Raw genomic sequence first — 15,121 nt, 5'->3', positions numbered from 1 at the left:
GGAAATAATTGTGTTAACATACTTAAAATAGAGCTTGATGGAAGTGGATTCCTTACAGGAAGGAGGCCCCTTTACTCTGGTATTGTTATCCAGCAGGGCTTTACTGGTGGTGGGATGCACATTGATTTTGGAGGTAGTAAAGTTTTGAAGGACTTCCTCTGTTCCGTTAATGTGACATATTCCAACAGTGGCCAGGACGGCCATTAGCAAGAGCAATTGTAGTGTCGTAATGCCCATTGCAGAACACAGTTCACTCTTTGATTTCCAGATGAGGTGATAAGAGCCTGATTACGGCTGTTTGGCACAGCTGTGGGATAACAAACAACAGGACGGACATCAAACCACATCATGTCGTTAAGCAAATCGGAGTTCAGTTTGTCGCAGCTCAGGCACACAAAATAAAAAGACATACGACACAGGCCTCAGAATAAAACTAAATCAAAGAGAATTGCTTAAATGCATAACACTAGATCTGCAAAACTTCAAGACAACTTCAAAAGGGATTTAGTGGAGGAGCACAGATGGAAAGTGCCAGTATGAGTTACTGTCACGCTAGAGGGACGAGACGTTGCCTTTCCTCTCGTTCCCGGCATGTACCCATCAGTGCTGGCATGGTGTTAGTGGCACAGAATCAAGGGTTTTGTTTTGGTTTTTGTTTTTGTAATTTTTAAAATGCGCCCGTTGCACAGCTTTCATCCGTTTGTTTCCTCAACACACATTCCCGCGTTGGTTTGCATTTTGGCATTCATAAGGGCAGTTTCCCCAAACGTAATAACGAAGTCACAATATGAATTTCACAATATGCAGTTTTCTAGGATAATTAAATTCAAAGACCACTGCTTAATAACAATTACATGGTTTTATATCATTCAGATATTTCTTTTGGTAACAGTAATGCTTGTTAGCATTAATCGACATGAACTAACAATGAAAAAAAAAAAAAACGTATAAAGCATGTATTAATATTAGTTCATGTTAATGTCAACATTTACTACATTACTAAAATCAAAAGTTGTATCTGCTAGTATTTTTAATGGGCCTAAGCTAACATAAACTACCAATGAACAGTTTAATGTTAACAAAGATAAATAAATACTGTAACAAATGTACTAGTTAACAGACATTAACCAATGGGACTTTATTGTATAGTGTTACCAAATTTTCCTTTATCTCCGAGCTTCAAATTTTGACATTTGATCAATTTAATCTGAGTTTCTGAGAATAGCATTAAATTGTCTAAATATATATATATATATATATATATATATATATATATATATATATATATGTTATTAACAAATAAATTCCATAGCAAGCTTAGCCTATTCATACGCGAGAATCACAAGTGAGAAAAGTTAATCAACCCTCATCTTGTTTGGAATAATTTGAGACCCCCTTTCATTATCTTGACAGCAAAGGAACACTTCTGAGCCGAGATATGTTTCCTGTTCAAAGTCCCTGCCACCACCTGGTACACAAGGAACTATTTAGTAGACAGCCCTTCAAGTAGCATCTCAGTTTAGCATCAGCTAGACGCTAAAGGGATCCTTAACGGCACGTAAACTGCTACACTAATGAATTATAAATGCCTCCTGATTTTTCACCTACCGCTCCTTAAATGTCTGCCTTCCCCAGGATCCCGTCAGTCAGTCAGTGAGTTAGTGAGACGAATTTTCGGCTAGAGCCCCCCAGACATCTGTGTGGTATCATATGAGTAATTAACCAACTATCAAAGTGTTGCAGGATCCCTTTTGGACGCCACGACGCACCAAAGCTGCTGTGAAGGGGCTGCGCATTCTGTCTCTAGCTTCTCCTGTGGAGAGTTTCTGTATGTGTGTGTGTGTGTGTGTACGTGTGTGTATGTGAGTGTTTAAGAGAGAGCACTTTGACGGGGTGGGATTGCAATTCTCCACCTCCCCCCTCGCCCGGGAGGGGTCCCCCAAAGGAAACACCAGCACTCAGTGAGGCACAGCCTTCCTGACTGTCTACACTCCACCGAAAGCTCGGGAAGCATCAGGAGGAATTACAAATCCTCTCCTGAGGTTTGCCTTCTGTCTCTCCCTGGATCTTTGTCGTTTTCTTTCTCTCGTCCTGACAGAACTCCTGCCACCGTCTCGTAACCTTCTCCCAAATGATCAGCAGCGATATTTGCATCTGACAAACTCACCTACAGCACCAGTCCTTTCCTTTAGATGTGATACTGACAGCTATACAGGAGGGGTTGTGCAGGACGGCGGATGGATCGAGAGCCAAATATCCCCTTGAACTTTCTAAGCCCGAAATATCACAATGTGGGTGGTCAGACTCAGGGGAAAATGTGATTGCTTATGTTAACATAAAAGCTCACATAAGCCTTTGGTTCAAGTCTGCTTTACCATAGCCATACATAAATAGAAGCTATTTTGGATTCTTTTTCATTATGTGCCCTGGCATCGTGACTTCAAGAAGGTCGATTGGAACAACAAACTCATATAAAGTTCCCGGCTGACTACATCACTGTCCATTATGCAACCTGTAAGTCTATGTCTAGTAAAATGGGCCATTATCAATAAAGGGTCTAAGTGCAGGAAGGCTGCTCTCAGTACTGCAAGCAGGCACCTAAATAAGCTGATACAGCAACTATATTTGTTTCTGATAAAACAGCAGAAAATAATTAAAACACACTGGGAAATGGTGATGTTTTATATAGGAGTCCCAAAGCCTCCTCATTACAGCTGCTTTATCAAATTGTGTTAAGACCTGGAGGTTAATCATCATTCTGCATTGATGCCCATTGATTGAACATATCTCACAACATCTAGGCTGCCCCAATCATAGGAATTTATTTACTAAGCACTAATTGGTTTGTTGGCTTCATATCTAAATATATATAATATGTTAATTAAATCAAATATGTGTTAATGTAATCATCTGATAGATTTTGTGCATTGTTACCTGTCAAAACAAATGTTGTCAGACGGCAGTGCTTTAATGTATGTTTCATTACATTTTGATTTATTAAACCTTTTTTTAAGTCAAGATATACATTTTTAATCATGTACACGCACACATGCATGCACACACACACACACACACAAACAAACACACTCACTCATGTTTGTTTTTGTGAAAAGTGGGGACATCCCATAGGCGTAATGGTTTTTATACTGTACAAACTGTATATTCTATGGCCCTACACCAACCCTACACCTAACCCTAACCCTCACAGGAAACTTTGTGCATTTTTACTTTCTCCAAAAAAAAAAACTCATTCTGTATGATTTATAAGCGTTTTGAAAAATGGGGACATGAGTTATGTCCTCATAAGTCACCCTCTCCTTGTAATACCTGTGTCATACCCATGACATTATACAGAGTTGTGTCCTGATATGTCACAAAATCATGCACACACACACACACACACACACACACTACTGTTCAAAATAATTCTACTCTGTATAAGATTTTTTTAATGTTTTTGAAAGAAGTCTCTTATGTGCACCAAGACTACATTTATTTGATCAAAAAGTTATGTAAAAACAGTAATATTGTCATATATTATTGCAATTTCAAATAACTGTTTTCTATTTTCATATGCTATTTAAAATGTAATTATTCCTGTGACGTAAAGCTGAATTTTCAGCAGCCATTACTCCAGTCTTTAGTGTCACATGATCCTTCAGAAATCATTCTTATATGCTGATTTGATGTTCACTGAACATTTCTTATTATTTTCATTATGTAATCATTGTTTTTCAGGATTCTCTGAGAAGTAAAATATTTAAAAGAACAGTGTTTATTTGACCTAAATGTCTTTACTGAAACTTTTGGTCAATTTAATGCATCCTTGCATAATGATGATAATAATAATAATAAAAATATATCTTAAAGAAAGAAAGAAAGAAAGAAAAATAGAAAGAAAGAAGAAGAAAAGGGGGAAAAATAATGTTCATATCATCTTTTAAGATGAAAACCTTAAAATCCTAGATTTTAATATGTTCTTTCTTTATTTGATTTCTAGCTTTTTTTTTTTTTTTGATGCACCCATAGGGAGAATTAGATTTAAGTTTGTCACACTTTATTTTACCATCAGAAATGGTTTATGTTAATAAACTGTGCATTATTCTTACAAGGAACATAGCAGCAGTAGTCTGTCCTAATCAACAAATGCACAAAGACTAAAAAAGACATTTTAAAATGTTCACAAAGACACCATATATTATTCCTTTACAGTTCTAGCTCATATTCTCATCACGTTTCATGCGCCCCGATGCTATGGGCAGTATAATTCCTCCTTTCATTCCATTAGTACGTGCTTCTTTTAATTGGAGTGTTCATTTGCAGCTAATCAGCCTGCTTAGTATTAATTGTGACTTAATTGGGTAATCCTAATATTTATTGCCCATAAATTTTAAAACGATTGTGTTTTCTTTAATTGTAGGCATGAATTTATAATAGCTCTTGAATAAGTCATGGTCAACAGTGGCAGATATTTTATTAATCGTAACGTGATTTGCTGACAGGATCCTTTTTCACGGAGTCCCTCAAGTGTGCCGGTAGTTTCAATGGTGTCACAACTTTTGGGGGAAAGGGAGCGTGAGAACGAGAGAATATGTGTGTGAGAGAGAGTTGAGTTGGGAGTCTTTGTTAATCAAGACATTAATATATAAAATGATGAAACCTTTACCTGGTCCCAGTTGTTTTGGGCTTTCATGTTGTTGTGCTGCTGTTGTTTGGGCTCTTCATCTGGTATTAATGGCATTCTGTCTGAACTCAAAGATGGCAGGCTGCCTGGTAATTCATATGCTTGTTCTCTGATGGCATCTGTGAAAATGTGCTCCGTGCATATTGGTACATACCCTGTGGGAGGGAGCAGGAGCTCGAACCTCTGACTGAGTGGGATGTACGCGGTTTTCCTAACTGGGGCACTTGCACCAAAAACAAAAGAGAGAGGGAGAGAGAGGAAGAAAAAATTTGGAAAGAAGGCCAACTTGATTGTCTGCGGTGACTGTGATTGACATGCTGACACAGGGTGTGTAATGATGGGCTGCAGAACCAGTTCAGAATCGTTTGTGTTGTAGTACTGATCATTTGATTATTGTACGGAGTCAGGTAGCACTTTATTTTACAGTCCTGCTCCTCATGTACATACTATGTACTAATTATAGTAATTACAATAACTATGTAATAACTAGGTACTAACCCTGAACCTACCCCTAAACCTAACCCTACCCCATGTAGTTACCTTGTGTTACCAGAACTTTCTTAGATAAAAACACTGTAAGTAAACACTGTAAAATAATGTGCAACCCGGAGTCATATAGTGTATAAAACATTTCACACAAAAATGTTGGTGAATGTCTGAGCTTCTGGGAAAGTAAAGTGGTTTTATATATCTAAAAAGTAGCATAAAATGTCACAAAAGTAGTCAGATGAGTTGAGTATCTAACATTTTGTGTACATGTTTTAGCCGTATTAACTATCAGCACCTCTGTCATACCATCTACAGATCGAATAATTTCATACAAGCTCTAGCAGAGAGAACGATTAATAGTGACTTCAGACATTTTGATATGTTTCACATAGAAATCTATCATGTGACTTCATAAGAGATGGAATATACATTCTGAATCAACCTAAACAGAATAAAATAAAAAGGTTAGATCAGGTAGAAATAGCTTTTTACAATTGCAGATTGCGACCTTGTATTGCTGTTTTTGCTCATTTTGGAGTTGGGAATAAAATATAAAATGTGTTTCAAAAATACAAAAACGGTGCTAATCACCATCCATTTTTGTGGGCTTTTCCCACACAGTATTTTGCTTAACATCTCTTATGTTTCATACGAGATGTTTCAAAGAATGAAAGAAGGCAAATCAACACAGAGCTGGGACAACATGAGAGTTCAGACTGTGTTCAACTGTGGGCGGCAGAGAATTATTCAGGCTTCAGAAGAAAACTGAAATTTATAAAAGGTTTTAGTTACACTTACAGTTTCACCATCATCGCTTTGTTTACTCAACCTTCATTTTTAACTGTTTTTTTTTTTTTTTTTTTTTGTAGAAGTGGCATGATTTATGAGGGATCTGGAAAAGTGTTCACATCAGTCACTTGGCTATGACACCAGAAGGTCTAAGGTCATGAGAAGAGTCCCTGTTATCTGTTCTGTATTATAATGGAGCAGACAGACAGCTATGCTCAAGATTATGCTGATGCATATACAAGAAGTACTTTTTAAACAACCATTTTAATGGGCTAACGTTTAAGCCAAATAATTTTAGTAGGGCTGTCAAATGATTACAATTTTTTATCAAATTAATCAGAATTTTCAGTGGATTAATTAAGATTAATCACTATTTGCAATTACACCTGAATCCTAACCATTTTTTTTTCTGAAATGCATACCAAAGATAAATAACAGGACACAGATACATAATTTTCATGTATTGACTCATCAATATGTGGTTCTTTTTTTCTGAATTTCAAAAGTTTAACATTTACTTAGATCAAATTTACCTGAGCAGTATATCAAACCATGCCATTTAACTACAGATAGTGTAAGAGTTTTAGGTGAACCAGTGGTTAAATATAGCCACATATCTATGAAATTATGCATAGAGAAACTCGAAAGAATGAACTCAGAAACACAAACATGTGCGACCATCACATAAGCAGCACTCTGAGCACTCTTGTTTTTGGGAGGTGTTCATTTGCTCTGCCACAATACTTTAGGATCGATATTTTCACGTTCTGAAGGCTTCAAGTGCCAGTAAATCCAAGTAAAAATGCATATGCTTTTCCAAACAGCTGTAATTTTCACTGCATTGCATGTAGGCGTTCTGCGCATGCACAGTGTGAAACACAGGACGCTATAACAGGAAGAAGCTCCAGCGTATCAACTACCAAAGTCGTCTCTGTTTATCGAGCTTGGCATGAATGTATTTGAGAGTAACTGGGGTAAAACCTTAAGCTTCTTCAGTGTTTTCGTTGCGGCGCTCGCCGCTGTTTTTTACTATCTTGAGAATTCAGAGATCGACGAGACTTTCCTGACCTGAATAATTGGTCACACTGCGGATTCATGAAATGCGTTAAAAAATTTGACGTAATTAACAACAAACAACTAATTAACATCGTTAACACGCCATTTTTGACAGCCTTAAATTTTAGATGATGATTCATGTCTTATTGTAAATCTTGTTGCATACTTTCATGCATTGTAGTCTTTGAAAATGGCTTTGGTTTCATAAAATAACTTGTGTATAGTATATGTTTACAACGACCTCAACAGCAACCTGTTTTTATTTACTTATATGTGTTTGTAGGTCAGCTGGACAATGTTATAGCCGGGGGGGGGGGGGGGGGGGGGTTAAGATGATTCCAAGGGCCTGACGAGGGAGAGGGGGCCCGAACATGATTTCTACATGCTGTTCACGGGGCCCAGAAACCATAGCGGCGCCCCTGGATGTAGTCAACAACGTCACATTTGAGGAATATTGTTGTTAGCATTGTGTGTCCACACAAAATCAACATAAAATAAATATTATAATCTGTCATATTAGGATTTTATCTGTAGCTTTTGAATTGTGTTGATGGCCAAACTCGAGGTAACTGATAGCACAAGTCTAAAAAAAGTCAGCAGGGCTCGAGACACATTCCTGAAGCACCCCTTGCCTAATCTGTCTTTTGTCAGACATGCTCATTGAGAGAAGCGATAAGGTCTGAGCACACATCTATATCTGGGGCATAGCTCTTGAATAAACACTCGGGGGATATCTAGGACTTAATAACCGCTCATCCTCCAGAAAACTCTTTCTAAACTTCTATTTAGCAGAGGCATCAGTCATGTTTGCCAAAAATCAGAAAGTTTGGAAAACACGAGCTTTTGTTTGAAATGAAAATTCTAAAGAGTCTAGAGAAAAGGAATGAATTATTCATTTAAGGAGGAGTCAGAAAGGTGGAGCATGAACTAGCTAAGCAAGGAAACGCTTCACTCAATCTGTGCCAGCAGAGGCTTTATTTATTTTGCAGATAAATAAATGAAAGACAAGTTCATTTAACTTTGTCCTGTTGTTCTTGTTGAGGTAAAAACACATAAAAAACAAGAAAAGTGTATAGTTTACAGTCACATTACCAAAAATATACTTTAATATTAGTATATTCTTTAAGTCTTTCCAATATGCCCAGAGGGACTGAAATGAATTGGACTGTTATAGCAAAATGTAAAATACATAAAGTATTTTATACATAATACAGTACAATATAACCACACGGTAATAATATATAATGAATCTGAGAATAAACAAGCTAAACAAATTTACAAATGATCAAGTGTAAAAGTTCTATACAAGGACTGGATACTTAAAAAGAATTAAATAAACAAACTATTAAAAGCGTTAGTGAATTCTATTTTTATGTCAGTAAAAGTCACATTAAAAAATGCATCCCAATTCCACAAAAATAAAAAATAAAGCAACTATTTTCAGCATTGATAATAATAAGAAATGTTACTGGAGTAAATTGCATTAAAACACAATATTACGGTTTTACTTTTAATTTTAAATTTAAATTTAAATTTTAGAAATGCAGCCTTAGAGAGCAAACACGTGTGTGTGTGTGTGTGTGTTTATTACTAACATTAATATATGGATAAATTGTACAGATAATGGCAGTGGATAGGAAGGGTTTTCCATCTCTCAGTGATACACCAGGTCATGATAATTCTAGTACTTAAAGTGCTCTTGATATCTTATGACCCAAGAGTTTTGAACTGTAGTGTAGTAGATCCAGATCAATAGATAAAATTCATTGCAATGTTACTGAACTGATCATGTCACGATAGGTATTGGGGAAAAACACAACGAGAGGGTAGATCCAAATGCAGGTAAGGGTTTTATTTAAACAGAGGGGTAAATACAAAATAAACAGTCATGAGAGACAAATCAAACAAAAAGGGAACCGGATGAAACGGGGAACTCGGAAGAATGGAAGGTAGAGGAAGTCTGGTGGAACGAGAGAATGAGACACATAGGGTAAGACAAAGCAAGACTGATGGACCTGAAACACAATGACATCAGACAAGGACTCCGTGACATAGACTAAGACAGACTGGGTATTTATACACAGAAGGATAATTGGGAAACAGGAGACAGGTGGGGTGAACAATCAATCAGGTAACAAGGAGGAAGGTGACCATATAAGGGAACAGGAAGTGATCTGGGACAGGCACCGTGAGAAGGAGGACATCTAGTGGAACCCCGGGGAACAACAACCCAGACACTGTGACAGTACCCCCCCTCTACGGAGCGGCTACCAGACGCTTAAAGACAAAACATGACACAGAGACCAGGAGGGAGGCGGACAGGTGGAGGCTCAGGGGGAGGGACGGAGGGCCAGAAAAGGAACACATGGGGGACAAACACCAGAAATGATACATAAACCCGGGAGATCAGGAGGGAGGAGGACCGGAGGAGGTACAGGGGGAGGGACGGAGGGCCAGACTAAACTAAAGAGAACAGACAGAAACAGAACTCAAAAAACACAAAACATAAGTCCATGAAGGACATGTTGAGGCGTCCACTAGGACGGAGCAGATGACCACCACAGCCGTGTGGTCAAGGCCAGAGCCCTCCAGGGCGGAGCGGAAGACCACCACGTCTCTGTGGTCGAGGCCGGCGTCCACCAGGTCGGAGCAGAAGACCACCACGTCCTCATGGTCATCACCAGAGTCCCCCAAGGTGGAGCGGACGACCACCACGTCCTCGTGGTCACCGCCAGAGTCCCCCAGGGCGGAGCGGATGACCACCACGTCCTCGTGGTCACCGCCAGAGTCTCCCAGGGCGGAGCCGAAGACCACCACGGCCTTGTGGTCACCGCCTCGGGAACTGTAACGGACACCGCCTCGGGAACTGCATCGAGCACCGCCTCGGGAACTGCATCGGGCTCCGCCTCGGGAACTGCATCGAGCACCGCCTCGGGAACTGCATCGGGCTTCGCCTCGGGAACTGCATCGGGCTCCGCCTCGGGAACTGCATCGGGCACCGCCTCGGAAACAGCATCGGGCACCGCCTCGGGAACTGCATCGGGCACCGCCTCGGGAACAGCATCGGGCACCGCCTCGGGAACTGCATCGGGCTCCGCCTCGGGAACAGCATCGGGCACCGCCTCGGGAACTGCATCGGGCTCCGCCTCGGGAACTGCATCGGGCTCCGCCTCGGGAACTGCATCGGGCACCGCCTCGGGAACGACCTCGGCCTCGGGAACAGCATCGGGCACCGCCTCGGGAACGACCTCGGCCTCGGGAACAGCATCGGGCACCGCCTCGGGAACTGCATCGGGCTCCGCCTCGGGAACAGCATCGGGCTCCGCCTCGGGAACGACCTCGGCCTCGGGAACAGCATCGGGCACCGCCTCGGGAACAGCATCGGGCACCGCCTCGGGAACTGCATCGGGCACCGCCTCGGGAACAGCATCGGGCACCGCCTCGGGAACAGCATCGGGCACCGCCTCGGGAACAGCATCGGGCACCGCCTCGGGAACTGCATCGGGCACCGCCTCGGGAACGACCTCGGCCTCGGGAACAGCATCGGGCACCGCCTCGGGAACTGCATCGGGCTCCGCCTCGGGAACAGCATCGGGCTCCGCCTCGGGAACAGCATCGGGCTCCGCCTCGGGAACAGCATCGGGCACCGCCTCGGGAACTGCATCGGGCTCCGCCTCGGGAACTGCATCGGGCACCGCCTCGGGAACTGCATCGAGCACCGCCTCGGGAACTGCATCGGGCACCGCCTCGGGAACTGCATCGGGCACCGCCTCGGGAACTGCATCGGGCTCCGCCTCGGGAACTGCATCGGGCACCGCCTCGGAAACAGCATCGGGCACCGCCTCGGGAACTGCATCGGGCACCGCCTCGGGAACAGCATCGGGCTCCGCCTCGGGAACAGCATCGGGCTCCGCCTCGGGAACTGCATCGGGCTCCGCCTCGGGAACTGCATCGGGCACCGCCTCGGGAACGACCTCGGCCTCGGGAACAGCATCGGGCACCGCCTCGGGAACTGCATCGGGCACCGCCTCGGGAACTGCATCGGGCACCGCCTCGGGAACTGCATCGGGCTCCGCCTCGGGAACTGCATCGGGCACCGCCTCGGGAACAGCATCGGGCTCCGCCTCGGGAACTGCATCGGGCTCCGCCTCGGGAACTGCATCGGGCACCGCCTCGGGAACTGCATCGGCCTCGGGAACAGCATCGGGCACCGCCTCGGGAACTGCATCGGGCTCCGCCTCGGGAACAGCATCGGGCTCCGCCTCGGGAACAGCATCGGGCTCCGCCTCGGGAACTGCATCGGGCACCGCCTCGGGAACTGCATCGAGCACCGCCTCGGGAACTGCATCGAGCACCGCCTCGGGAACTGCATCGGGCTCCGCCTCGGAAACAGCATCGGGCACCGCCTCGGGAACTGCATCGGGCTCCGCCTCGGGAACAGCATCGGGCTCCGCCTCGGGAACTGCATCGGGCTCCGCCTCGGGAACTGCATCGGGCACCGCCTCGGGAACGACCTCGGCCTCGGGAACAGCATCGGGCACCGCCTCGGGAACTGCATCGGGCTCCGCCTCGGGAACAGCATCGGGCTCCGCCTCGGGAACAGCATCGGGCTCCGCCTCGGGAACTGCATCGGGCACCGCCTCGGGAACTGCATCGAGCACCGCCTCGGGAACTGCATCGAGCACCGCCTCGGGAACTGCATCGGGCTCCGCCTCGGGAACTGCATAGGGCACCGCCTCGGAAACAGCATCGGGCACCGCCTCGGGAACTGCATCGGGAACTGCATCAGGCTTCGCCTCGGGAACTGCATCGGGCACCGCCTCGGGAACTGCATCGGGCACCGCCTCGGAAACAGTATCGGGCACCGCCTCGGGAACTGCATCGGGCACCGCCTCGGGAACTGCATCGGGCTCCGCCTCGGGAACTGCATCGGCCTCGGCCTCGGGAACAGCCTCGGGCACCGCCTCGGGAACTGCATCGGGCTCCGCCTCGGGAACAGCATCCGGCTCCGCCTCGGGAACAGCATCCGGCTCCGCCTCGGGAACAGCATCGGGCACCGCCTCGGGAACTGCATCGGGCACCGCCTCGGAAACAGCATCGGGCACCGCCTCGGGAACTGCATCGGGCTCCGCCTCGGGAACAGCATCGGACTCCGCCTCGGGAACAGCATCCGGCTCCGCCTCGGGAACAGCATCGGGCACCGCCTCGGGAACTGCATCGGGCACCGCCTCGGAAACTGCATCGGGCACCGCCTCGGGAACTGCATCGAGCACCGCCTCGGGAACTGCATCGGGCTCCGCCTCGGAAACAGCATCGGGCACCGCCTCGGGAACTGCATCGGGCTCCGCCTCGGGAACAGCATCGGACTCCGCCTCGGGAACAGCATCGGGCTCCGCCTCGGGCACCGCCTCGGGAACTGCATCGGGCACCGCCTCGGGAACTGCATCGAGCACCGCCTCGGGAACTGCATCGGGCACCGCCTCGGGAACTGCATCGGGCACCGCCTCGGGAACTGCATCGGGCACCGCCTCGGGAACTGCATCGGGCTCCGCCTCGGGAACTGCATCGGGCTCCGCCTCGGGAACTGCATCGGGCTCCGCCTCGGAAACAGCATCGGGCTCCGCCTCGGAAACAGCATCGGGCACCGCCTCGGAAACAGCATCGGGCACCGCCTCGGGAACTGCATCGGGCTCCGCCTCGGGAACTGCATCGGGCTCCGCCTCGGGAACTGCATCGGGCACCGCCTCGGAAACAGCATCGGGCACCGCCTCGGGAACAGCATCGAGCACCGCCTCGGGAACTGCATCGGGCTCCGCCTCGGGAACAGCATCGGACTCCGCCTCGGGAACAGCATCGGGCTCCGCCTCGGGCACCGCCTCGGGAACTGCATCGGGCACCGCCTCGGGAACTGCATCGAGCACCGCCTCGGGAACTGCATCGAGCACCGCCTCGGGAACTGCATCGGGCTTCGCCTCGGGAACTGCATCGGGCACCGCCTCGGGAACTGCATCGGGCTCCGCCTCGGGAACTGCATCGGGCACCGCCTCGGAAACAGCATCGGGCACCGCCTCGGGAACTGCATCGGGCACCGCCTCGGGAACTGCATCGGGCTCCGCCTCGGGAACTGCATCGGGCACCGCCTCGGGAACAACCTCGGGCACCGCCTCGGGAACAGCATCGGGCACCGCCTCGGGAACAGCAGCTGCCTGTCTCCTCCTCCGCCCTCTACGATGGGGAGTCGGTGGCGTTGAGTCGGCCATCTTGTGCTGTGGTGCAGGGCTGGCGGCCATCTTGGGCTGTGACGCTAGGTTGGCGGCCATCTTGGGCTGTGGGGCTGGGCTGGTGGCCATCTTGGGTTGTGGGGCTGGGTTGGCGGCCATCCTGTGCTGTGGGGTTGGGCTGGCGCCCATCTTGTGCTGTGGGGCTGAGCTGGCAGCCTTGTCTGGACACTCTGGTGTGGTTGTTGCATTCCACTGGGCACGATGGTGCAGGTAATTGGTAAACCCCCAAAAGTCCAGTATCTCTAACCCCTTCATCTCCCATGAAGGTAAAGGATCATCCAGGCAATTATTAAATAAATCCTTTAGTGCTGCATCATTGTAACCTAGCCCGACTGCCATAGTCCAAAACAATTGCGCCAGGCCACCCACCTCACTTCCCTCTTGATGAAGGGTGATTAAGTTCTGGTATCTCCCCCTCCGTTCCTCCATGGTGGCTGGGGAACCGATTCGAAATCCCACACCGCTGGATCTAGGCATGACGGAGTCCTTCTGTCACGATAGGTATTGGGGAAAAACACAACGAGAGGGTAGATCCAAATGCAGGTAAGGGTTTTATTTAAACAGAGGGGTAAATACAAAATAAACAGTCATGAGAGACAAATCAAACAAAAAGGGAACCGGATGAAACGGGGAACTCGGAAGAATGGAAGGTAGAGGAAGTCTGGTGGAACGAGAGAATGAGACACATAGGGTAAGACAAAGCAAGACTGATGGACCTGAAACACAATGACATCAGACAAGGACTCCGTGACATAGACTAAGACAGACTGGGTATTTATACACAGAAGGATAATTGGGAAACAGGAGACAGGTGGGGTGAACAATCAATCAGGTAACAAGGAGGAAGGTGACCATATAAGGGAACAGGAAGTGATCTGGGACAGGCACCGTGAGAAGGAGGACATCTAGTGGAACCCCGGGGAACAACAACCCAGACACTGTGACAGATCACTGCTATGAAATATGAGAAAAAATTTAGATACTCTTTTGGTTAACAACAAAGAGCAACTATACTGGAGTAGTTATGCATTGATATGGAATTTGCATTAAGTTAAGATAAGTTGCATTAAGTTCATTAAGTATAAGTCACTGTTTGTTGATTCGGGAGCTGTTTTGACAGATTCTGTGTACAGCATTCATCAGACCGATTCAAACAAGTAACTTCTGTGAGTGATTCATTAAAAGAACTGACTCAAAATATCCATTTGATAGTGAATCAGACTACACAGGGCACAGAGTTCGTTTTGGGATTTCATGACGTGCCTTTTTATGTATGGGTGCCAAAACTTGGCTTTTTATGATTTCTTGGAAACTGAAAGGGACACTACAACTGAGTTCCTGTTTAAGTCTAAAGTTCTAAACAAATACATTTCAACCACCCTCAAAAACTACCAAGCATTCTTAAGTGCTTTTTAAATGTCTCCTAACCAAGAGCAGGTCGACTCAAATCGTCTGCAAACAATTATAGAAATCTGAGATACAATATCAACACAGCTGGCTAAACCTGAGTGATCAGCAGAATCACTCAAAGGGAAGTTTTTGTTTTAATTCAGTAATTGCATCCGTGTGGTCTACGTATGCTTTTGTGTCATATTTTGTATAAGTGTCAGATATTTGTAGGTATTCCAAAAAGGAACTGATGAAATTAGTATAACCTGGAGCTTAAGTAGGAGTACACCACCGTTCAAAGGTTTAGGGTCAGTAAGATCTTTTTTTTATGAATAAATACTTTATTCAGCAAGGATGCATTAAACTGACCAGACTTACCATTTTCAATGTTATAAAAGAATTATATTTCAAATAAGTGAAAAAAAAAAAAAAA

General features: G+C 46.0%; 1 protein-coding gene across 3 annotated transcripts; it reads right to left on the bottom strand.

Annotated features, from left to right (window-relative positions):
- Positions 1 to 8,855: 8,855 nt before the first annotated feature.
- LOC128016344 (titin-like) lies at positions 8,856 to 14,244 on the bottom strand. 3 transcript variants are annotated; one of them, XM_052600844.1, is made up of 3 exons: positions 11,533 to 14,244; positions 10,267 to 10,902; positions 8,856 to 10,224 (listed from the first exon to the last, which is right to left on the bottom strand). In XM_052600844.1, exons 1-3 carry the CDS (start codon positions 13,774 to 13,776, stop codon positions 9,556 to 9,558), a joined length of 3,549 nt encoding a protein of 1,182 aa, XP_052456804.1. In that variant the 5' UTR covers positions 13,777 to 14,244; the 3' UTR covers positions 8,856 to 9,555. The 3 variants fall into 3 exon arrangements, with proteins under 3 accessions (XP_052456804.1, XP_052456791.1, XP_052456797.1); XM_052600831.1 differs by having other exon boundaries at positions 10,267 to 14,244; XM_052600837.1 differs by having other exon boundaries at positions 10,543 to 14,244.
- Between the last annotated feature and the right edge of the window lie 877 nt (positions 14,245 to 15,121).

Source organism: Carassius gibelio, chromosome A1 (genome assembly GCF_023724105.1).
Source record: "Carassius gibelio isolate Cgi1373 ecotype wild population from Czech Republic chromosome A1, carGib1.2-hapl.c, whole genome shotgun sequence".
NCBI classification, from domain to species: Eukaryota; Metazoa; Chordata; class Actinopteri; order Cypriniformes; family Cyprinidae; genus Carassius; species Carassius gibelio.
This window is presented reverse-complemented; position numbering and strand designations above follow the sequence as displayed.

What these genes read in the sequence shown, in the direction of transcription:
- LOC128016344 (XM_052600831.1), bottom strand. Translation starts at nt 13,776, where the DNA reads ATGCCTAGATCCAGCGGTGTGGGATTTCGAATCGGTTCCCCAGCCACC. An exon ending in ATGCTGTTCCCGAGGCCGAG is followed by an intron (nt 10,225 to 10,266) that starts GTCGTTCCCGAG and finishes CCCGAGGCCGAG; the next exon opens with GTCGTTCCCGAGGCGGTGCC.